The 24,845-nt window shown below is 37.0% G+C and overlaps 2 protein-coding genes and 1 long non-coding RNA gene across 6 annotated transcripts in view; 2 read left to right on the top strand and 1 right to left on the bottom strand.

Annotated features, from left to right (window-relative positions):
- The first annotated feature begins 569 nt into the window (after positions 1-569).
- On the top strand, positions 570-17,783 carry NDUFA5 (NADH:ubiquinone oxidoreductase subunit A5). Of its 3 annotated transcripts, XM_054558878.2 has the most exons (6): positions 570-693; positions 1,020-1,064; positions 4,567-4,653; positions 7,738-7,854; positions 12,654-12,719; positions 16,122-17,306. In XM_054558878.2, exons 1-6 carry the CDS (start codon positions 673-675, stop codon positions 16,221-16,223), a joined length of 438 nt encoding a protein of 145 aa, XP_054414853.1. In that variant the 5' UTR covers positions 570-672; the 3' UTR covers positions 16,224-17,306.
- A 2,919-nt stretch (positions 17,784-20,702) lies between these two features.
- Positions 20,703-23,144, bottom strand: LOC134761790 (uncharacterized). Its single transcript, XR_010140925.1, has 2 exons — positions 22,890-23,144; positions 20,703-22,696 (listed from the first exon to the last, which is right to left on the bottom strand). It is a non-coding gene; the product is annotated as an uncharacterized LOC134761790 (long non-coding RNA).
- A 48-nt stretch (positions 23,145-23,192) lies between these two features.
- The window catches only part of IQUB (IQ motif and ubiquitin domain containing), a 73,207-nt gene continuing 71,554 nt past the window's right edge, over positions 23,193-24,845 (top strand). The window contains exon 1 of one of the 2 annotated variants that reach the window (XM_024250108.3): positions 23,193-23,798. The gene's annotated coding sequence lies outside the window, so the exon portion shown is untranslated. The remainder of the gene's footprint in view (positions 23,799-24,845) is intronic. The other variant, XM_054559727.2, reaches the window with a different exon arrangement.

Below are 24,845 nucleotides of genomic sequence, written 5' to 3'. Positions count from 1 at the left end.
ATTTTAGAAATTATGTCCCAGTAACTGACACATAGTGAGTGGACAGTATTTGTGGAGGTAGGAAAAAGTGGTATGGTCTGATATCATTTCATCTGGAAAAAAGAGAAAAAAGATGATGTACTTCAGCCAGTGAAATCGAAAAGAGCGATGGAAAATGATCTCACACTCCATAGGGCTTTGGTTCGTTAGACACAGAGAATATTGATATCCTTCTGCGAAGAACTAACTTGCTGTTGAGAGATCAATTCAGAGGATGCTCAAGCTCCATTATCACCTTCATTTTACTAAACTGAGAAAGGAAGGTTGAGGAATGCATCAACGGTTAAGCACAGTGCAGGCTCCTACAGCGACTGGAGTTTTTTGGTAGTTGGGAATGTTTCCCTCAATCTTTGGGCAAGCCGTCAGCAGTGGCAGGAACAGGAACAGACACCTGAGAAACCCTTTCTTTCCCCAGTCGTCTTCTGTCTTAGCTTTAGGCTTGTATGCCCATCGCGCATGCGTCAATTTTTCTCTTTTAAGATGGGCGGGGCAGAGTCTTTGCTCCTTTGGGGATCCTGAGGGGGTGGAGCTAAGCTGTTTCCAGGGTGACAGAGTGGCGACCTCGGTGGTCGATTGAGCAGGTCTGAGAATTGTTCCCAAAGGGCTGTGCGCCATCCACTCGTCGGCGCTGTTATGGCGGGTGTGCTGAAGAAGGTGAGACGAATGGAGGTCATTGTTGGAATTTAGACTGTGGGGATAGACTCAGTCCGATAGCCCTACTTCCCGCGGGTGTTGACCCCTACTGTCGCGGGCTCGGCGGTGCTTTTCGGGGACTCGTTCGGCATGCCTTACCCGGTAGGGCAGGTTAGTGGTTCCGCTCGGAGAGTCAAGAAAAAAGCTCCAAACAAGCGGGACTGAGAGACCAGTAGCTGGCTTTAGACCAGTTTTGGCCGGGGGATTTGTGGTTTTGTATTTCCTTAGCGTGCTGGAAGTATGGAAACCGTAGTAAACAGCATGAATCGTGTTTTGTTTTTGAACAGACCACTGGCCTTGTGGGATTGGCTGTCTGCAATACTCCTCACGAGGTATGTACCTTTGTTCTTTCTTCATTCCTGAATTCCCAAGGAAGACTAAATTCCTGCACTTTGCTTATTGCAGGGTTAACGGGATACAGATGTTTCAAGCCTTTAATTACAACCCGCGTGAGCTCTTGAGACACGGGCGCTGTCCACCTACTTCGTTGATCCGATGTCACATTTTTTATTTTTGCCATGACCTCTTTATTAAGCCAGTTTTCTTGTTGACTTTTTCCTTGACATTTTCGTGGCTTCACTTGTACTTGCTTCTGTCAGCGCCATCTCAAATTTATATCTCCATTTTCCATCTTTTCTCCCTGCCTTACCGTTTCTGCTTAGGTGCGTTGGATTACATATATTTAGGCTTACTAAAGGTACTGCCCCCTTTTCCTTCTATTAGGTCTTTTCCATCTGTATTCACGAATGTTTTCATCAAAAAAAACCCACAAAATTTTTTTTTATCCTTCTTGTCCCTTTTATAATCGCACCATTTCTTTGCTTCACTTTACAGATAACTCAAAAGAGTTATCTCTATTTTCTCCAATTTCTTTCTTACTCACCCTTGAATGCACTCAGTCACCCTTGCGTTTTTCAAGTTCACCAGTTATCTCCATGCTGCGAAATCCAATGGTCAGCTTATGTTTCTCACCTTCATTGACCCAATAGCAGCGTTTTTTTTTTTTGACACATTTGACACTTTTTCCATCATGCACTTTCTTTACTGGGCTTCAGGACTCCCTCAGTCTCCTGATATTTTCCCCCTACTCTTTGGCTTTCTCTTTTTCTGGTTATTTCTCTTATGCCCACTTTTAAAATTTGAGTTACTCAGGATTTAGTTCTTGGACCTTTTCTTTTGGATCTGTGCTCTGTCACCAAGAGAGAGCAAATCCAAATAGAGAACGGTTTTAAATACCACCTATACACTGACAACAGATTTCCATGTAAAGCACTGACCTCTTCCTTTATGAAAGTCCTGAATATTTAATTGCTTAGTGGGCATCTCCACTTGTATGTGTCAGACAGGCAACCCAAACTTAACATGTCCAAAATGGGGTTCCTGATCTTCTGCCTAAAACCTGCTCTTCTCTCAGGCTTGCTCATCTCATTTAATGGCAGCTCAATTATTTTGACTCAGGTCAGAAACTTGAAATCATCTTTGATTCCTTCCTTTCTCTTACACTCCACATTTGTTATTTCAGTAAATCCTCTAGGTTCCACCTTCAAAATATATCTTGATTTTGACAACATCTCACTACCTCCTCTGCTACGACCCTCTTCCTCAGTCACCATCATCACTGATGTGGATAATTGCATTCACTTCTTAACTGCCTCTCAATGCTTGTCACAGCCTCCATTTGGTCTTTTTTTCCAGCCAGGCTACTAGAGTTAGTCTGTTAAAATATGAGGTAGGTCAGATCTCTCCTTTCCTTAAAACTAATGGCTTTCCATTTCACTCTAAATAAAGACAAATTTCTTATTGTGACCCTCTGGTTCACTATTCTACTGATTTATTTTGTTGTCTCTACTAGAATGTGGGTTTCATGAAGGCAGGGATTTTTAATTGTTTCGCTGCTAGAACTCTGTCACATAGTATGTGCGCAGTAAATAGTGTTAGTTGAATGAGTGTCTTGCACTTACTATGATTTCATAATAACTTTATTGTCATTGATGTAAAGAACTGAACTCATGGTTTTTCCCTTCTAAATATATTTCTTCCTCTGTGGGCTGTATTTTTCTTGATAGTTTCAGATCTTTCTACTCCCTAGGCTGGGAATTTGGACATCATAGTTGGTATTTCTCTTATACTTGTACTCTCATATTCATTCCAATGATGATTTTTATTTTTATTTTTTTTGCTGATCCTTTTCTATAACAGCTCTCCAGTCTGACTTCTGTTTACTATTTCTATTGTTACTACCATAGTTCAGATTCTTGTTCTAGTAGAGAATTGCAACAACCTCCTTACTGGCCTTTCTGCCTTGTTACTCCTTCAGTCCTTTTAACTCACTACAATGAAGCTAATTTTCCTAATCTAATCATATGATTTTCCTAAATCTTTTAATTGTCCACAGAATAAAGCCCGAATGCTTTAACTTGGAATGCAGAACCACTTATAATGTGACATTTTCTCCAACTTTATCTCCTATGCATTTCCTTATGTGTCCTGTACAGCAGTACATTCCAAAATCCCCAGTGGATGTCTGAAAACCACATATAGTACCAAACTGTATATATGCTATGTTTTTTTCATACATACCTATAATAAAGTTTAATTTATGAATTAGGCACAATGAGAGATAAGCAGGCTGGACGTGCTGGCTCACGCCTGTAATCCCAGCACTTTGGGAGGCTGAGGCGGGTGGATTGCTTTAGCCCAGGAGTTTAAGACCAGCCTGGGCAACATGGCAAAACCGCATCTCTACAAAAAATGTGGAAATTAGTCAGGTGTGGTGGTGTGCACCTAGTCCCAGCTACTCAGGTGGCAGAGGCAGGAGGATTGCTTGAGCCCCAGAGGTTGAGGCTGCAGTGAGCTGTGATGATGCCATTGCACTCTAGCCTGGGTGATGGAGTGAGACCCTGTCTCAAAAAAGAAAAAAAAAAAGAGATAACAACTAATAAAATAGAACAATTATAATAATATACTGTAATAAAAGTTATGTGAATGTGGTCTCTTTGTCTCAAAATATCTTACTGTACTGTACCACCCTCTTGTGATGAAGAAAGGACAGAGTGGGATAGTGTGAGATTTCACCACACTACTTTGAATGGCACAGTTTAAAACTTATAAATTGTTTATTTCTGGAATTTTTCATTTAATATTTTCTGACTGAGGTTGACTATTAGTAACTGAAACCTTGGAAAATGAAACCACGGATGGGTAAAGGCGAGCTACTGTATTCTAACCAAGTGCTGTCCATTAAAAATATAATGCGAGCCCTAAATGTAAGCCATATTTGTATGTAATTTAAAATTTTCTAGGACTAATTTTTTAATGAAGAAAAAGGTAAAATTTAATTATTTTATTTACCCTAACACATATAAAATATTGCCATTTCAGTATATAATAAAAAAAATGATATAGTGTTTTTTTCATACTAAATTTTCCAACTCTGGTATGTATTTATACTTATAACACATCTCAGTTTGGACTAGCCACATATCAAGTGCTCAGTAGCCATATTTAGCTAGCATCTACTGTTTTAGACAGCACAGTTCAAGAAAATAGAACTATATACCACTTCCTTATGTTTGCTGTATTTTCTGCCATTCAGTTCTATGTATTCTGTATGTAATTGCCTTTTCCAATATCTTTAAGTTTCTATGATCTACCATCCCTCTGGGTCTGTCTTAGATGCCACCTTTTTGAAATATGAATGCTTCTCTGGTCTCGGCTGAAGTGAATTCTTCTGCTATAGAAAAATAATGCTAATACTTAGTGAAACTTAATGTGTACCAGGTACTGTTCTAAGTTGTGTATACCCTATGAGGCAGTATTATTCCCATCTTACAGATGAGGGATGAAGGCACAGAGATGGAAATAACTTGTCCAGTGCACCTGAGGAGTGGAGCCAGTGTAAACTCAAGCAGTTATGTACCGGTTAGCACACCCTTAACCGTTGCTAAGTATTATAATATCTCTTTGCTCTATGTATTTCTCCATCCCTGCCAAACACACACTTATTTTTTCTTTTTATCATTTTTATTATTTTTCCTCTTCTGTATCTTACCCTGTGATATGGTTTAGCTCTGTCCCCATCCAAATCTCATCTTGAATTGTAGCTCCCATAATCCCCATGTGTCGTGGGAGAGGAACCTGGTGGGAGGTAATTGAATCATGGGGTGGGTTTTTCCCATGCTGTTCTTGTGATAGTGAAGAAGTCTCCTGAGATCTGATGGTTTTATAAAGGGCAGGTCCCCTGCACATGCTCTCTTGCTTCCTGCCATGTGAGACAAGCCTTTGCCCCTCTTTCACCTTCTGCCATGATTGTGAGGCCTCTCCAGCCATGTGGAACTGTGAGTTCATTAAACTTCTTTTCCTTTATAAATCACCCAGTCTCGGGTATGTCTCTATTAGCAGCATGAGAACAGATAAGTACACTCTACAGTACCTTAAACATATTGGAGTGTGATCCATGTCCAGTCTATCTTTATACGCAAACAGTGTGGTATTGTACATGGGAGTACTGAGTATATTTTGTCATGGGTAGCGACTGTCTGGGGCTGGTGTTGCGTGGTGGTAAAAATAATTTACCCAGACATTTGAGGTAAAGAAAGGCAGATTTATTAGAAAAAGTATGAAAATACATTGCAAGAAAGCTATTGGCAAGTCAGCAAAAGAGGAGCTGAATGCAAGTAGCAAAGGCTTGCTGGGGATCTTAAAGGATGGTGCTTGTGCTGTGGGCTGAAGAGAGCTTTGTGCAGTACTGATAACACCCAGGTTGCAGTGAGCTATCAGGCGAGGGTCTGATGATAGCTGGGCACAGGAAGATTGTGAATTATTTGTGCAGGAGGACTATGTGTCCTGGACCATGAAGAAAGGTGGACTTCTAGCTTATCTGCTTTTTATTTTTGCTTTACCCTGTTCCCTTATTAGGACTGCACACATTTTTTTTTTTTTTTTTTTTTTTTTTAGTTACACTTTAAGTTCTGGGGTACATGTGCAGAACGTGCAGGTTTGTTACATAGGTATACATGTGCCATGGTGGTTTGCTGCACCCATCAACCCGTCATCTACATTAGCTATTTCTCCTAATGCTATCCCTCCCCTGGCCCCCCACCCAGTGACAGGCCCCAGTGTGTGATGTTCCCCTCCCTGTGTCCATGTGTTCTCATTGTTCAACTCCCACTTATGAGTGAGAACATGTGATGTTTGGTTTTCTGTTCTTGTGTTAGTTTGCTGAGAATGATGGTTTCCAGCTTCATCCATTTCCCTGCAAAGGATATGAGCTCATCCTTTTTTATGGCTGCATAGTATTCCATGTTGTATATGTGTCATATTTTCTTTATCCAGTCTATCATTGGGCATTTGGGTTGGTTCCGAGTCTTTGCTATTGTGAATAGTGAGGACTGCACACATTTTTTTTTTTAATTGAAAAAAAAGGTTGCTCTTTAGGAGAAGGATTTGTATACTTGTAATTATTGACACTTACTCCTGGAGTGATCATGTCTTGTTTGTTTCAACTGTTCTGTTTCATACCTGTGTTTTGGCGTAATGATTAATAGGTGTCTTTTCACTGTTATAAGTGTCCAAGTTTGGATGATAAACTAAATGTCCACCCTATTGATAACATTTTTTCTTTTATTCTATATTAATAATCCCCTGTTTTCATCTGTATTTCTCTAGACACTGATATATTTTTGTCAGGAAAGATGAAAATTTAAAACCTGAATTTTAGATCAGATTAAAACTTAATTAAAATGCTATATTAAAAACTAATATATGCATTATATATTTAAATTGGAGAGGATCAACTTCTTACTAAGTGATTTCTATACTGAAATTTAAGTTCAGTGTGCTTCAGTACATGCTATGCATTGACTCAATTCTCTTGCTACTTTTTCGGTTGAGCCTTTTATGCAGACTTTATGTCGTAACTCATTCATAATCAGAAGCAAGAACACTGAGGTATTATGACCGTATTTAGTTAAATTTGATCATACAGATATAATGCTTATATGTGTTTATTTCTACAGAAATTCAAATAAGAAAAATTAAAAAAAAAAATTTGCAGTGCTTGGGACCTCACTTTGAAAAATACTGATTCAGGCTGGGTGGGCTCATGCCTGTAATCCCAGCACTTTGGGAGGCCGAGGTGGGCGGATCACCTGAAGTCAGGAGTTTGAGACCATCCTGGCCAACATGGCAAAACCCTGTCTCTACTAAAAATAGAAAAAGTAGCCAGATGTGGTGGCGGGTACATGTAATCCCAGCTACTTGGGAGGCTGAGGCAGGAGAATCACTTGAACCCAGGAGGTGGAGGTTGTAGTGAGCCAAGATCACGCCATTGTACTCCAGCCCGGGCTATAAGAGCGAAACTCCGTTTCAAAAAAAAAAAAAGGAAAGAAAGAAAGAAAAATACTGATTTAGTAAATGACTTGATTTCCAAAAAGGTCATTAGCAATAAGTTGTTTTGTTTCTGACCAGCCTGGCCAACATGGCAAAACCCCGTCTCTACCAAAAATTAGCCAGGCGTGGTGGTGGCCACCTGTAATCCTAGCTACTGTGGAGGCAGAGGCAGGAGAATCGCTTGAACCTGGGAGGTGGAGGTTGCAATGAGCCAAGATCATGCCATTGTACTCCAGCCTGGGCAACGAGTGAAACTTCGTCTCAAAAGAAAGAAAGAAAGAAAGAAAGAAAAATACTGATTTGGTAAATGATTCGATTTCCCAAAAGGTCCTTAGCAATAAGTTAGTTTTGTTTCTACTTGTTATCATACCTTTGACTTATCTAGAACTTGTTATACACAGAAAATACAGAATGTTCCCATGTTTATATACAGGTTTTTCCTAAGTTGTAAAGGGTGTAGATAGGGCACAGACATAAAGAAGTCAGAGCAAAGAAGAGTTAAATTAAAAAAAAAAAAACATGTGAGTTTTGTTTGTTTTGTCTTTGAGACAAGTGTTCCATTAAGTCTTTGGTAATATTTTAACCTATGGAAATTTGTATGGTTTGTCTTTTCAGAGGCTAAGAATATTGTACACAAAGATTCTTGATGTTCTTGAGGAAATCCCTAAAAATGCAGCATATAGAAAGTATACAGAACAGATTACAAATGAGAAGCTGGCTATGGTTAAAGCGGTAAGTAGCTAAGTCAGTTTTGTTTTCTTGGATTTGTGGTATCCAGTGTAACATTTAACCAAAAAAGTTTAGTTCCTTATTTTTTATATATTCAATATACTTTTCTTCTAGTCTTCTTCCTTGAGTGCTCTTTTCCCATCATTCCTCCCTTTTATTCAACAAACTCTTGTTTATTGAGTGTTTTCTATATGCAGGCCTCTGTTACATACTGGAGTTTGAGACTAGGATCAGATCCTTCCTTGAAGTAACATTGTAGCTGTTCCTTTTACCTCTGTTCCCTATTTAGTCCTTTATTGATCTTTTGCTTTTTATCTTGGATATATCAATCTCGATCTCCTTTTTCTAATCTTAGAGAACAATAAAAGCAAAACAAAAAAGGGCATTTTTTTTCAAAGAAACCTGTCAAAAAGACTAGACTATTATTAAGTAGCAGTTAATAAAAGTCTAGACTGCTGATTCATAGCAAACGATATTGCACTATTGTTAAATTTTCACACTAGTAATCATTAAATGGACTTTATGTAATTATCTAAAATAGTGCTTAGAAACTCTGAAGGTAATTTATATACATGCATAAGTGATCCTAGTCACATATATTTCTTCTTATTAGATTACCAGACTATATAGTTCAAAGAGAATTCCTATCTTTCGTTAGGTATGCAACAAAACAATGCAGTTTGTATTATATTGTATTTTGTATTGTATTATATGATGGGTCTCACTCTGTTACACAGTCTAGAGTGCAGTGGCACGATCACAGCTCACTGCAGCCTTGGCCTGCCAGTGTCAAGCAATCCTCCTACCTCAGTCTCCCAAGTAGCTGGGACCACAGGCACTCACTATCATGCCCAGCTAATTTTTAAAATTTTTTGTAGAGGCGGAGTTTCACTGTGTTGCCCTAGCTGATCTCAAGCTCCTGGCTTCAAGTAACCTTCCTGCCTTAGCCTTCCAAAGTGCTGGGATCACAGGCATGAGCTACCTGCACCCGGTGCCTCACCTATTTTATCATCATCTTTCAAATAGCCTCAAATGTTTTTAGCTTGTTCCTATCTTAAAAATAAAAAAAACTGTATGCGTATATTTTCCTTTACTTATTGCCCTATTTTTGTTTTCTTCCATAGCCAGTTTCAACCAAAGAAGAGTTTACTCTCATACTTCTTTACGTACTGGTTCCAAAATCCTTTTCTCTGCTATTTAAACTGCCTTATAACTAATTGACCTGTTTGTACTTCCATTATACTTCATTACATGCTCCACCATACAGCCAATAATAGACTGATTTTTTTTCAATATGTAAATCTTGTGATGGTACAGTTGTCCCTTGGTATCCGTGAGGGATTGGTTCCAGGATTCCCATGGATGCCAAAATACAAGGATGCTCAAGTCCCTTATATAAAATGGCATCGTATTTGCATATAACCTATGCACATCCTCTTGTATGCTTTAAATCATCTCTAGGTTACTTATAATACTACAGTGTAATGCTGTGTAAGTAGTTATACTGTATTTTAAAAATTGCTGTATTGTTATTTTTATTGTGTTTTTTTGAATATTTTCCATCTGTGGTTGGTTGAATCCATTCTTAGTTGAATCCACAGATGCGGATCCTGAGGGCCAACTGTACTGTCTTGCTTAAAATCTTACTGTGGTTTTCTGTTCAGTGTTTCTCAAAGGCTGAGTTTAAGGATTTATGTTGAGCTGGTTGTATGAAGCTTACTTAGCTACCTTTATCTGCATGATTTTGATGTATGGCCATGTTTGGGAACCACTGGCCTAACAGAATAAAAACATGGTATAGAAGGCCTTCTAAGTTCTGGCTCTTGGTTATTTTCTCAATCTGATCCTGTTGCTTCCTGTTTTATACTCTATACTTAAGCAGTACCAAACTGCTGGCAGTTCTGTGGATTCCTTGCATTTGTATTTTTGTGTTCATTTGTATTTTCTCATTTCCTGGAATGCCTTTACCTTGTTTGGTAGTTCTTACTTTTTCTTCATAAATCATCACTTCTTCTGTGAAACCTTTTCTTACTTTCTTAAGTAGAGTTTGACAACTTCATTACCTCCTTTCCATTGTACCTTCATGCTGTATTATGTCTCCACCAGCCATAAGCTACTTGTTAATGATACTGGATTCAACTTTGTATCCTTAGACTCTAGCATGGTACCTGGAACATAAGGTTCCTTAGAAATGTTTCTTTATCCCAAAGGCTAGATATAACCCCAAACACTTAACAGTTGTATCTCTGATTCCTGTTTTTGGTAAAATTATCACAGATGTTTAACCCTGCATACAGCCACACACAAAATCTTCAGTGAATATTGCCATGATTATAAAATATCTATTTACTAGCCTAAGGTGGAAATAAAAGTAACTTTTTTCTCAGATTATTACTAGGGAGATAGTAATATTTTGGTGGAAAGCGTTGTTTGTGTCCCTGTCCAAGATTTTCATCTTAGTTCTAATACTTATTTGTGGAGTGACTTGGCATATTGCTAGTTTTCTCTGTCTCAATTTCATCATCTATAACGTGGGTATAATAATACCCACCTTGAACATTTTTTGTTAGAACTGAATGAGGTAACGCATGTAAAAGCTTAACATGGTCCCAAGTATATAGTGAACATTCAGTACATGGTACCTTATCAAGTTTAATGGCATTATGCCATTGGTGACTAAAAATCACATTATTCACTATCAGTAAGACAAATTTTGAATTGTTCACCTAACACAGGCTTTTTCTGAATTGAAAGTGTTGTTGAACATTCCTTGCCTTCTTTACCTTCACTCTCCTGAGTCTCTTGTAACAGTGACCAGCTTCCCTGTTTTGTTTTTGATTTTTGGTCTCTCATATGAGTTAATTCCCTGTTAAATAATCTGTCTTAAACATGCTCATTACTTTTTCCCCTTTTCTCCCCCTTTCAGCTGTTTTTTATGTATTCACTTCTTTAACCAAGAAACATTTATTGAATGCCATGTATGGTTCTAGGCATGGAAGCTTGTGCCTAGTTGGCACAAAACAGATGAAAATCCTTTCCTTCTTGGAGATTACATGTTAGTAATGGGAGACCAAAAGAAAAAAAAAAGTAAAAACTGAGTAAAGAAGTACATAGTGTGTTAGAAAATAGTAAGTGCAGTGAAGGAAAATAAAACAAGGAAAATGTGTGCCATGGTGGGGATAGGGGATGTTACACTATGTATTAATTTCCTATGGCTGCTGTAATATTCCCACAAACTTGGTGGCTTAAAACAGTGTAAGTTTATTTTATTAGATGTCTGGAGGCCAGAAGTTGGAAATCAACATCAGGGACCCAAATCAAGGTGGTGTTGTCAGGGCTTTGCTTCCTTTGGAGGATATGGGGTAGAATCTGTTCTTGCCTCTTTCAGCTTCTGGTGGCTTTTGGCATTTATTGGCTTGTGGTCTCATCACTGCAATTTCTGCCTTTGTGGTTACATTACCTTTTCCTTTTCTGTGTGTAATATCCCCCTGCCTCTCTCTTATAAGGACACTTATAATTGCAGTTAGGGACTATATGGATAATTCAGGAAAATCTCTCCATGTCAGCATCCTTAACTTGATCATATATGTGAAGTCTTTGCTGTATAAAGTAACATTCACAGTTTCTAGAAATTAATACATGTATATCTTTTGTGGTATTTTTCAGCCTATCATAATGCAAATTATCAGTAGTTATCAATAAGAAGGTGTTATTTGAGCAAAGATTTGAAAGGTGGTGAAGGAACAAGTGATGCAGATACCCTGGGCTATGCAGCAGATACCCTGAGGCAGTAACATATCACGTCTTGTGTTGAAAAACAAAATGTATTATTTTCTCCCTCTTTATTCCATTTATTGGCCAGAAAAACACCCTGAAAATACAAAGCCTTATTTACATATATGGGTATATTTACAGAGCATGATTTCTGGCTCAAAAAGCTCAGTTTACTAGAAAATAACTAAATGTCATTGAATGTTCTAGGTACTATATTTATTAACATTTTGTTTTTAAAAACTTTTATTAAATAATTATATACATTACAAATGTGTAGAAAAAAAGGACTTTTCCAGAACAACAAAACCCTTGCCTCTTCCCCTTCAGTTTACTACTTGTAAAGTTAATCTCTATTTGCACTTCTTTTTGCCTGTTTTTGAATTTTATGTAAATGAAATCATTAGTATGTACTGTCTTATACATACTGTACTCTGGCTTGTGCTTAATACTGTGGTTAAGAGAACCACCTATATTATTGCATACAGTTTATTCATTTTCATTGCTGTGAAGTATTATATCCAAATATTATAATTAATTGATCCATTCTATTACAGATGATCATTTGGGTTATTTCTAGTTTGGGGCTATAATTTGTGCTGCTGTGAATATTCTCAAACATGTTTTTTAAAAAATATATTATGCATTTCTGTTTGGCATTATGCCTAGAAGTGTAATTTCTGGGTCATAGAGTAGCATTTATTTTTAATTCTAATGCTCTCAGAGGAAATACGGGAAATACTAAGAAAGCAAAGTCAATTTAAAAATCTGTTTTAGAAAGACTGAATTTGACATTGTATTTCTGTCCCTTGATCAGCATGTCAATAAACATTTAGCACTTTTCAATATTAAGACAGAAAAGCAATGAAATAGCAGAGGTGAAATGAATTTTCACCAAATATTTAGTAAAAAGAGTATGATGAAAGAAAAGTTGTATTTTTAAGTGTTTTTATATAGGAATTTTAAAATATAGGATATTGAAACATTCAGTTAGTATGTTTCTTTAATTTTTTTTCTCCCTGAAATTATAGGAACCAGATGTTAAAAAATTAGAAGACCAACTTCAAGGCGGTCAATTAGAAGAGGTGATTCTTCAGGTAAAGAAAAAGTTGACTATTTAGGTGTTTGGTTTCATAGAGACACACAACTGATGTTCTAGAATGAAAGGAAAACTAAATTTCCTTGTTTATATCAACTCGTCAAATATGTAAGACTAATCACATATAGAAAATGTGGTGCTTCTCATGTGTATGTTGATTATAGTATTTATTGTTGATTATAGCATGAATTTGTGAGACTTCTGTTAGAAGCCTGGAGTTTGACACTCTTTTAATTTAATTAGCATGTTCTCCTTGGCCTAACCTTAGTTTAAATTGGTAGCACAATATTACTGTTGTTTTAATAGTTGTATCTTATTTTAAGAGTGTGGCATATTTTTAGTAGGGAAAAATACAGACATTTTGAATTATAAAATTAAAATGTACTTTTATTTTTATTTTTGGTTCTTGAGCATTTGAGCAAGTTAAAAAACAATTGCATAGTATATTTGAGAGCTTAATTCTACGTTATTTCCCAAATACTAACCCTGACAAATAATATTGAGTAGTAAAATGTAAGCATGATTATGAAGAGACTGAGATTAGGAAAATTATTAACATTATTAATTACATTTAGAATATTTAAATCTTAAATTATTCTATTGGGAAATTTTCTTCTCCTCTCAGTATACCTGCTGCTTATACAAGAGAACAAACACCACAGTTTAGTTTTATTTAATCTGAATTTTAATTCTTTTCCTTTGGTCATAGGTAGGTTATAGAAATAGATAGATTACTGATGTAAATAGGCTGGAAATATGCTATTTTGAGTATTCCATAGCTGGTTTTTTAAAGCATCTATGGGAAAATAATGATGCCTCTTTTTTTTTTTTTTTTTTTTTTTTTTTAAGATTTGCATCTTTTTTCTCCAATTGCTAGTAAGGTTAAACTTTAAAAATATGTTCTTATATTTTATAAATTATGTCATTAATATTTTTACTGTGTCATTTAGTCTGTTATTTATACATATGAGTGTCTTTTTATAATAAAAGATATTAACCTTAAACTTTTGTGACATTGTCTGCACATACTTTTTCTAGCCTGCTTTTGCCTCTCAAATGGGGTTTTTCCCCCATATGTAGAGGTTTTGAAATGTTTTTTTTTGTTTTTTTTTTTTTTTGAGATGGAGTTTTGCTCTTGTTGCCCAGGCTGGAGCGCAGTGGCACGATCTCAGCTCACCACAACCTCTGCCTCCCGGGTACAAGCAATTATCCTGCCTCAGCCTCCTAAATAGCTAGGATTACAGGCATGCGCCACCACACCCAGCTGATTTTGTATTTTTAGTAGAGACAGGGTTTCTCCATTTTGGTCAGGCTGGTCTCGAACTCCTGACCTCAGGTGATCTGCCTGCCTCGGCCTCCCAAAGTGCTGGGATTACAGGTGTGAGCCACCCTGCCCAGCTCAAATTTTTTTTATTTGGTGAAATTTTGTTGTTCCACACCCCTACAACCTTCATATTATAGGTTTAGAATGTCTTTGTCTTATAAGTATCTGATAAATATTCAATTGTTTCATTTAATTTTTATTTTGTTGTATCTTTTTTCAAATGTAACCCTTTCTAATGTTTTCTTACTGTTGATTGAAGGACAGATAAAAGGAAATATTGGGTAATATTGGAGATTAGGGAGGTATATCACCAACAGACATGATATACCAAATCAAAAGAATTGTTAGATGGTTCTGGAAAAAGAGGAATATAGCATTCAGACAGCTTTCTATGAATGTAGACTGTTTCAGTTATTCAAAGGCCTGTTTACCTGGCTTTTATATTCGTCAGGTTGGCTATGGTACTAGATACAATGTTACGGGAACTTGCCGCAAACCTTATACTGTTGTCCTATACCTATTTCTCTTTTCTGTACCACCTGATTTCACTTAGATCATGACTTTATTTAGTTGATATATTAATTTTTCATGGAATTAAGTTTTAAGGCATATTAAGTATTTTTAAGTCAGCTGTGCAGTTCCCCGTTTTCGTGGTCAGTATTAAGGGTAAATTAATTTTAGTATTTTTTTAACTCAGTATATGTAGTATATTATTTAAATATAATCATAAAAATATTGAGATATTTTACGTTCTTTTTTATATGAAGTCATCAAAATCTGGTATGTATTTTACACTTTGCAGCACATCTGAATTTGGACTAGCTGCATTTCAAGTCCCCAATAGCCATGTATGGGTAGTGGCTAACATATTAGACAGTCTCATTTCTAGATGGGTGGTATGACGGTGTGTCAGAAGCCAGAGAAGAAGGAGGAAATAGGCATCGGGCCAGGTGCAGCTGGGTCCAGGTTCCTGAGATAGGGCTGATTCTCAAGGATGAATGAGGGCTAGGTGCCCTCCTTATGCCCTATAATGCCTGGGGGAGATGGAGAAAGCATTGGATGTTCATGAGACCCAGGGCAACCTTAGGAAATATTTTATCAGTATTTAAATTATTTTCTCCTTTTGGCATTAGTAATACCTCTACCCCTGATTTCCATTCATCTGCTCTTTAACTCATTGTTTTTTATAGTTGCTTGTAAACATAGATTGACTTTTGGGACCGCTGTCATAAATGGGGTATTATCTTTTAACTGTGTAATAATAATTACCTTTAATACAATCTGAGCACTTATTCTGTGTTTGAATTTCTTTTCTAACATCCTGACAAGTGTTTAATAGTATTCATCTTATAAGTTGGCCAGAGTTGTCATAAATATTGTTTGTTGTAGAAAAAATATGAAATAAAAAGCTACCTAAAATGTGTGTGTTAAATATAAGTTGTGTTTGAAAGGAAAAATTAAATGAAACATAATTTGATTAAGGAATTTATTCAGTTAGTAAATATTAATTATACATGTATTGTGTTCTGCATTCCACAGATCACTGTTTTATAAACTCTGGGTCTCAAGTGACTGTGGGTCATGCAATCAGTTAGTTGGATAGTGATTAGCTTAAAAAAACACAATAGAAAAAAGAATATATCACTGCCAGTAAAGATAATGATGTAAAAAGTTTTAGTTATATGTTTGTATTGTGGAACTCAAAATAAAACATATTTTCTTACTGTGGGCCATGGTAAAATAAAGTTTGCCACTGACATAGATGAAAAGACATACTTCTGATTCTCAAAAAACTTGTGAAATATTGTTAAGATAAAAAACCTCACCAGCTAACCTTTTAAACACTATAGCCTATTTCAATCAAATAGAAGACAACAAAAGTTATCCTTTCTTACTCCTGATTATGTAGCTGTGAGAATTAAGGTAATTTAATTACTTAATATTCAACATTTGATGGTGGAATAGATTATGAGATATTAAATGAAAGTAGTAACTAATAGTTAAATTTCAGTTGTTCTGATAAATATCTGTTGAAGAGTAAAATCCAATGATCTTTTAAAAAATTTGTATTAACAGGCTGAACATGAACTAAATCTGGCAAGAAAAATGAAGGAATGGAAACTATGGGAGCCATTAGTGGAAGAGCCTCCTGCCGATCAGTGGAAATGGCCAATATAATTATTAAGTGACTTTGGTGTGTTGATGGGAAACTGATGTAATTAAATATTCTGTTATATTAAGAGCGTGTTCTTATTACTGACATTTTGTAATCAAGAAAAGTGATATAGAAAATATGTTGGAGACTGTTAAAATTGGTGATTCTGGTAATGTGGTCATGTGAATCCATTTTTAATTTATAAAGTATTCACACAAGTTATTTCAGAGATGATATTTCTGTGAACAGAGGCCATGGGAAGATTTGAAAATTATTAAAGAAAAATTCCTACAGATCTTCAATGCAGAGACCATAATCAAAAAGTGAAGTTTCTTTAGTAGTATGTTCAATACATCATTTAATTTTTTAAGTTATCCTGAAGAAGAAAAGGTCCTTAATTATTAGAGTCTAAACAAATTTATAGATTACTGTTTGAAGTAAATAATACGAGTGAATATTTTCAAATGTGATAAAATAGCACAAGTGGCTGGTGATAAAATTTGAAATTATGGTTAACCTCAGCTGTGATCTTATGTATGTAAAGTAAAATTTAAATAATTATAGGTTGATTACAAAATCCATAGTGTCATTTTATTTTAGTCATTATTTGAATTATACCATTTACTCTGTTTTCTTATAGTCTTAATTTTATTATATTTTGTTGTTACTGTATTATATTTGAAAACCTGCAAATTAGAATACATTGTACAGTTAAAGAAATTGACTTGGTACTTAAAAGAAAGATTTCCCATTGCATAGAGGTTATTGGAGAAATTTTCCTTTTGTTGCATTTGTGGAAGTTAGTTTTCTGGCCCGTGGCCTTTAATTTTCTTAATCAACCTAATTACATCAGGATAGAGGTAGAGTTTCTGTAAAAGAAGAGACATTAAGAGTTCCTGAAATTTATATCTGGCATACGGATAGGCTTATATTCAAAACATCTTAGTCATACGACTACAAATTAAAAGTGGAATCACTAAATAGTTTGTAGTATGTTTCTAATATAAGTGTAGGTGGGTATCAAAACACTACAAATGCTGTTCAGGGAAAGAAGTTGGCAAGCTTAAGGTTAAACAAAAATAAAATTACATGTGTTTTCGTCCTTTCTTCCTAGCTCCCTGTCATTTCTAAATACTTGGTTAAATTTAACTTGGTATCTTTTTCCTTAATAGATAGTACTATACTCTTGTGGGGTTTTGTGTATACGTGTGTGTGTGCATGCATGCGTGCGCACATTTGCTCAGAATGAGAAAAAAATGGTATTTTTCCTTCTTTCCATTATATTTCTCCCCTCATAGAGCTGTAACATGAATACTAAATAAATATTAAATAAGGTGGATTTTTAGAGGTTAGAGTGCAAGAAGGCTCCTTCTGGTGGGGAAGTGTTAGAGGGGGAGTTAGAAGCCCAGGGTTTCTCATTCTCATGGTTCTAGTATTGTTAACTCAATGACTACATTGAGGCAAGTTTGGCCTGTTTCTCAGAATGGCCTATTTCTAATGCTGTAAAAGAAATAGAATATGATTTATAACAACATTTGCAGTTCTAAACATTTCTTGAATATATAATATATTTATTAAAACATGATCCTGAAGTGTGTTTGCATGGGTGCTTTCAAGGTAATTTTCTAGCCAACCATTATTTTTCAGGTCCTTTGGATAACACAAAAACAAAGATGGCTTGCTGTGTTTTTGTCATACTTTCAGTCCTGTATCTGCCATGATTCTTGGGCGTCTTTTATGTTTCACCAACAATGTTACTGAACTTTTTTGCTAAAAGGGGACCTTACTGGTGTTTGCATTAGAAATGCTAGTTGCAGAATAATAGTCATTGTAAAAATAATATTATAACAATAATAGCTAATGTTTGTTGAGACTTTAATATGAATGTCAGGCACTATCATAAGTACCTGACTAATTTTACTCATTAAACCTGCACTGCAACCCTAAGAGTGATACTACAAATTATCTTCATTTTCCAGATAAGAAACCAGAACCCTACGTGAGTAGTTTTCCCCTGCAATTATGCAACTTGGGGCCTTGGGGACACTGAAACCAAGAGATGATTTAATAACAAATCCAAGGTCACATAGCTAGTATGATGTGAAGCTAAAGTTTGAACCCAGGCAGTCTGGTTCTAGAACTGATGCTCCTGTTATATTATTATTTATGAATATGCTTGGGATGTTGTGAGTTCTTCCTGTACTGTATGGGCTGTACCAAATGAAACTAGATCCTGCTGTCTTTACTTTTTCTGTCAAAATATCTGTAAAGAACAAATATGAGCAGAAGTAGTAAACGATTTCATTTTCTGCAAAGAGCTGCATATTGGTTATAGGCAGATTATGTTAATGGGATAGGTATCTAAAAGGTATTGCAATTTGGTCATTGGTTCTTTCTCCTGTCTCAATTGCTCACAGAACTTTACACCTGATCGTTTTTATTCCTTCAGTCTTTTCCCAGTTGCTTCCTATAAACATCCAGGTTAAGTCTCCTGATCACTTTGCAAATGATTCTTTTATTCAAAGATCTTCAGTGTTTTGAGTGGCTACTAAACTAATTTTAATAATTTTCAGAATGGCCTATTTCAGTTCTCCCATGGGTTTCATTCTAGTTAATCACCATACTGCAGATACTTGAAAAGAAAGAGAAGCTAATCAATCTGAGCTTTGCTAAGAAAGAAGAAATGGCAACAAAGTTGATGCCCCCTTTCTCCCACACTGGGACTTAGTGCAGACGATTCCAATTTCTTGGCATTCTTTCCTTTGGGATGAAAATGGCTTATATTTAGGATAACTATAGGATAACTTATCATTCCACTTGGAATGGTTTTGAGTGAAAATAATTACATAAGGATAACAGATGTACACCATGACTGTCCTGGGCAAACAAGATATAGGGGGGCACCCTACTGGAGTAAGGCTCAGGTCTCAAGGTTGCCATCTTTCCCACACCAGTAGGATCAAGTAGTCTGTCATTGGAATAGAATGAATTGATGCCAGCAGTAGTAGTCATCATGTGCAATCAGGCCTCAGGTTTTATTGTATCCTTTCACTCTCCCTCATTCTCCCCTCCCCCTCCTTTTCCCTCAGAATTGGGGGATGGAAGAAAAGCTTATATTTTATTGTCAATTTTCTAATCCCAGTCAGAGGAGTGAAGCTAATTAAGCCAATAACAATGTTTATGAATGTATCTTTTTTAAAAGGGAGATGACAATATATAGGAAAATTCCCACATGTAGGCTAATAGCAGCTTTTTCTTTTTCCTCCCATCCGCTATGATTATGTAAACAAACAGAAGTTAACACCCTACGCAAGTGTGTTGTGGGGTATAGGATTAAGTACCAAATTGCTGAACTTATCACGAGTATTTTGGATTTGCTGAGTGCAGCATTAAAACTAAGTGTTCAGTGGGGAGGCGTGGTGGCTCACACCTGTAATCCCACCACTTTGGGAGGCTGAGGTGGGTGGATCACTTGAGGTCAAAAGTTCGAGACCAGCCTGGCCAATATGGTGAAACCACGTCTCTACTAAAAACAAAAACAAAAACTAAGTGTTCAGTGAGATTGTAGCCTATGCTACAACAATAGTAATGCCAATTGTTTTAGAGAAAAGTAAATGAGAGGCTACCAGTTGGGTTTAGAGGAGGTCGACGTTTTATTTTAGACGAAATTCACAGGAAATCACAGTGGGAATGTGATAAGGGGTTTGAATGATTGATGGGGACAGGAAGAATTCATTTGAGAGACTAGAGATGAGTCAGTATTCTAGATAGTGAAGTAAAATAGTGAGTAATGTAGTGACTTAGCATGGGTTATCCTTAAATCCCAGTGTCTTGATATAAGTGTATTTTTTATTCATACTGCATGTTTAAGGAGGGTTGGTAAGAAGTGCTCATAGACACACAAGGAATCCAGGCTGAGCGTGGCACCATCAACATATATTTCCATGACTATAGTGGTGGTGGGGAATTGGAACATGGTAAATTATACATAGGAATAAAAAAAAAAAGAAACAACCAAGGTTAAATTTTTTTTTGACTGTGCCACAAAATTTATGAATTGAACTTGCCATGCATCACTAATAATTTTCAAATTGGTCTTTAGGTTTACGTTAGCAGCTAATTTTTTGTGGTACACTTAAATGTAATTTATGATTGGCTTCTGTATATAATTAAATGAAAAGCATTGCAAAGATTTCTATTTTGGTATTTCTCATGATCCTCAATTTTTTTAGGTGAATCTATTAGCTTTTCTAAAGATAACTATTACTTTTTTTTTTTTTTACAAAATATTGGCATTTTAATCTCTCTATAACTGGAGGGTGAATTCTTTTTCACCAGAGTAAAACAGGTCCACAGTCCCTTATCTAAATTCCTAATTTCAAAAATCTCTGAAAACAAAGTTTTTTCATAACTCATTTGGCAACAAACCCCACCTGAATTACATGAGGCTATTTGTGCTATTTATCCCACTTCAATGTGAATATGAATATATTTTGGCACAGATGTATCAATATATTTGATTCTAAACTGCTTCCTCAGACCCTCTGAATGTGTTACATAATGTAAAGTATATGCCCATATTTCCTTTCAAAAATCTGAAAAATTCTGAATATCAAACACATCTGTCCTAAAAGGTTTCAGAAAAGGGACTATAGACCTATATTTCCATTCTCTTAACAAGTTCACAAAGTGATATTATGATCCAAATTTAATCTACATAATTTCCAAAACAAAAATTTTCAGGTCCTTAGTTTTCTAAATTATTTTAATATTAAAAATATTCATTATTCATTTTAACCTGGAGTAACAACGGCAAATACTTTGAAATGCTTGATTTTATCAAGCCACTAGGTGGCATCTTTGTAAAAATAAAAGCACATCAAAAGAAATGTTTATTACATAAATAAATGCTGAGATGAATAAAGGTAGATGTTTCATGAGAAATACAAAGTCGTTTGGTGGAATAAATCCTGAGAAAATGCATAGATTTATCATGAAAAGGAAAAAGGAAAATGGTATTGTAAAATTACTCTTTCACTTTTGGAATTGAGAAGCTTTTTCCTATTGGTTGTTTTCATTAAGTTTGAATATAAATTTATTATGTAACCCAACTACATTTGTGTGTATGTGCATGTATGTGTGCGTGGACAGGATTTTGACATGCTAATAACCTTTCCACGCTCCACAGACTACCCAAGGAAGCCTAACTATTAAGTTAGGTTCCTATTTAAGATTAAATTGTATAAAGTCATCCTCACAGCAAACTACAAAAAAATATAAATAGTGGCTATCAAGTCACATTTAACACTGTGAGACATTCTCTCCTACCAGTTTTTCTTCCCCCATCTCCTGACTCTATTCCTAAACCTACTGTTTGCATACTGTCTCTAACATTGAGAACAGTGAATGATAAATTTTAAAGAGGAGACCCAGAAAAGTGAATGTTTAAAACCAGTGGAATGTTTATTAGTAGCAGAATGTAAGATAAATTATGATTTTGGAGATGGGAGTGTATGAGTGTTTGTAAAATCTTATCTGCACACCTCCACACCTGGTCTACCCATCCAAGAAAGCCTAATTCTAGTGTTTACCTCTATGCCCATTTTTCCCCTTTACTTTTCATGAATGTGTGGAAATGATTAAAATGAATTTACTTTTACTGATCATTATTAAAACAAAGCCAATTTTATCTGAATATATATTTCACTATTCTAGTAAAAATATATTTTAAAATGGGATGACTGAAGAAAATGGTATTGAATATTACGAAGTTATTGGGGAGATGAGAGTGCAATTTCAGCAGAACAGTATAAAGAAATAAATGAAGACAATGAACATTTATGAATAAGGGAATGGACCTGTACTAATTTTATTAATCCTTTTAAATATCAAATCAAATTAAACAGTACTGTAATAGTGGTTAAAAAATCTGGGACCTGGAGTTAGATTGCTTAGGGTTAATCCTGGTTCCTTCATTAAACTTTGTGTGCCTTAGTTTTCTCATTTACAAAATGGATCTAATAGCAGTTTCTCCCTAATAAAATCGTTGTAAGGATTAAATTAGAAATCTATGTACGGTGCCTCATGACAATGAATACTTCATAAATGTTAGCTGCCATTATGAGATAGCAACATGTAGTTTGTTACTAAATTTCCAAGAGGAACATACTTGACCTCCAATACTATCCTGTGCTTCTTTAAAAGTTTTCTTATTTATTGATAGGCCGGGCGCGGTGGCTCACTCCTGTAATCCCCAACACTTTTGAAGGCGGATTGCTTGAGGCTAGGAGTTCCAGATGAGCCTGGCCAACATGGTGAAACCCCATCTCTACTAAAAATACCAAAATTAGCCGGGCGTGGTGGCGGGCGCCTGTAATCTCAGCTACTCAGGAGGCTGAGGCAGGAGAATCGCGGGAGCCAAGAGGTGGAGGTTGCAGTGAGCCGAGATCGAACCACTATACTTCAGCCTGGGTGACAGAGCAAGACTCTGTATACACTAAAAAAAAAAAAAAAAAAAGAGAAAAAAAGAATTTGTTGTTAGACAAAATTCAGTTTATTAACTAATTTAGTGATTAACAAAACTTCTTCTCTTATAAGCAGTATTATTTGATAGCTACTATCTCCCTTTTCTCTTTGGCTGCCAGGAAGCTGAGAGCCAAGTTGTTAGTTTAACAAAAGCAAGTAGGCACCTGACAGTTTCTCGCCTCTGACTTCATCGTGATGATTTCTCTGACTCGGATTTTTTTTATATCTGTAAGATTAAACTGCTGTCAGTGTTTGGTTTAGAGAGCTGTGCCCTTTCACAAGTGTAAAAGATCTTGGAGAGAGGTTACTGTCCTGATTCACTTGGATCTAGGTAGCCAGTTGGTAACAGCCTCCGCCTCTGGCTCCTCCCCTTCTCCCCGCCGCGTCCCTCCTCCCCGCCCCCTCGCCTCTGGCCCCGCCCCTTCCCCCTGCCGCTTCCCTCCTCCACGCCCCCTCGCCTCTGGCTCCTCCCCTTCTCCCTGACGCGTCCCTCTTCCTGTCTCTTTGCCTCTGGCTCCTCCCCTTTCTACTGCCATGTTTCTTCTCCCCGCCCCCTCGCCTCTGGCTCCTGCCCCTTTTCCCTGTCGCGTTCCTCCTGTGCAGCCCCGCATCCCCCTCCTCTGGCTCCTCTTCTTCCCTACCGCGATCCTCCTTCCGGACCCCGGACCCCAGCCCGCGTCTGGCTCCTTCCCTTATTTCCTGCTGTGCTCCTCCTTCCCGACACCGCCCCTCCGCCTCTGGCTCCTCCCTTCTCTCCTGCCGCGCTGCTCCTTCACGACCCCGCCTTCCTGCCTCCGGCTCCTCCCCTTCTCTTCTGCCACGCTCATCCTTCCCGCCCCCGCCCCCCGCCTTTGGCTCCTCCCCCTCCCCTGCCGCGCTCCTCCTTCCCGGCCCCGCCCCCCTGCCCTCCTCTGGCTCCTCCCCTTCCCTCCCTGCCGTGCCCTGGCAGGAAGAGGGCGTGCCAGGGCCGTTGCTAGGATACGACCAACAGCTGAGAACGCGGCGAGTATGGAAGCTGCTTCTTAGGAGCCTGGGAAAGCACTTCGACGAGAATAGTTGGGTTTCGTACACAGGTAGGAGGACAGGTTTTGACTGCGGCCTCCTGGTCCGACGCTTAGATCCAGCCTAGAGCCGGTGACAGCCGCGCTGGACTCTGGGTTCTGTGTGCTGGGCAGTGATTCCTGCCTGAGCGCCTGGGGCTGCCTGGTCGGTCAGGAATGTTCCGCCTTTACTTTAAAAACCGTGCGAAGCATCGCATCTTTCTCGGTTCCTTTTTTGGCTTCCCCTCTCTGATTTGGGACTTGAAGCAGCAGCATCAAGCTAGGAGGTACACCTCACCTCACACCCCGAGTGCTTATCACGGTAATTGCATAGAAGATGTGTGTATAACCCAAACCGGGCACTAGAGACTCTTAGCCTTCCGTGGCGACCATTCTCATATTAAGTCGAGAGACTTTAGACTTTCCTCACCTGGCACTCTCACTCCTTCCTCTCCACCCTTGGTCTTTGCCTCTTAACAAACCTAAAAATTCAACAGATCTATTTGGTAGAAGGCAATACTGGATCCCTGCCTTACTAATTATACTACGTTCTAAATGTATTAAGCTTTAAATGGTAGGGAATGAAATGTAGGTGAAAAGGGAGACTTTTTTGTATGCAAACATGATAGAGGTTGCTTTTTAAACAATAAGATTTAAACATTTTCATTTGAATAGATAATACATAAAAAATAATACATAAAAAATATTTCATTCGAATGAAAATACTTCGTTCGAATAGTAGAATGAAGAGTGAAAATCCTCCATCTACCCATTTCTCCCCATCTCCAGGCCACCTTCCAGAGGTGTTTTAGACATATGCAAATATGTAGTTACACCTGTAACATTGTGCATACTCTTCTGTGATTGGCTTTTACACTTAAGACTGTGTGTCCAGTTGTTTTCTATCAATATTTACAGATCTGTCTCATTTATGCATTTATGGATGAATTTATGTATTTATGTTTCATTGTGAGAAGGTGTTTCGAACCATGTCAGGAAATTTGGAAACTCTCATAAGCAAAAAGATTGATAAATGTCACTACCTAACAATCTAAAACTTTTATATAGTAAGAGAAAACA

Source organism: Pongo abelii, chromosome 6 (assembly GCF_028885655.2).
Source record: "Pongo abelii isolate AG06213 chromosome 6, NHGRI_mPonAbe1-v2.0_pri, whole genome shotgun sequence".
NCBI lineage: Eukaryota > Metazoa > Chordata > Mammalia > Primates > Hominidae > Pongo > Pongo abelii.
The sequence above is the reverse complement of the archived record's forward strand: the minus strand, read 5'-3'. Positions and strand labels throughout refer to the sequence as shown.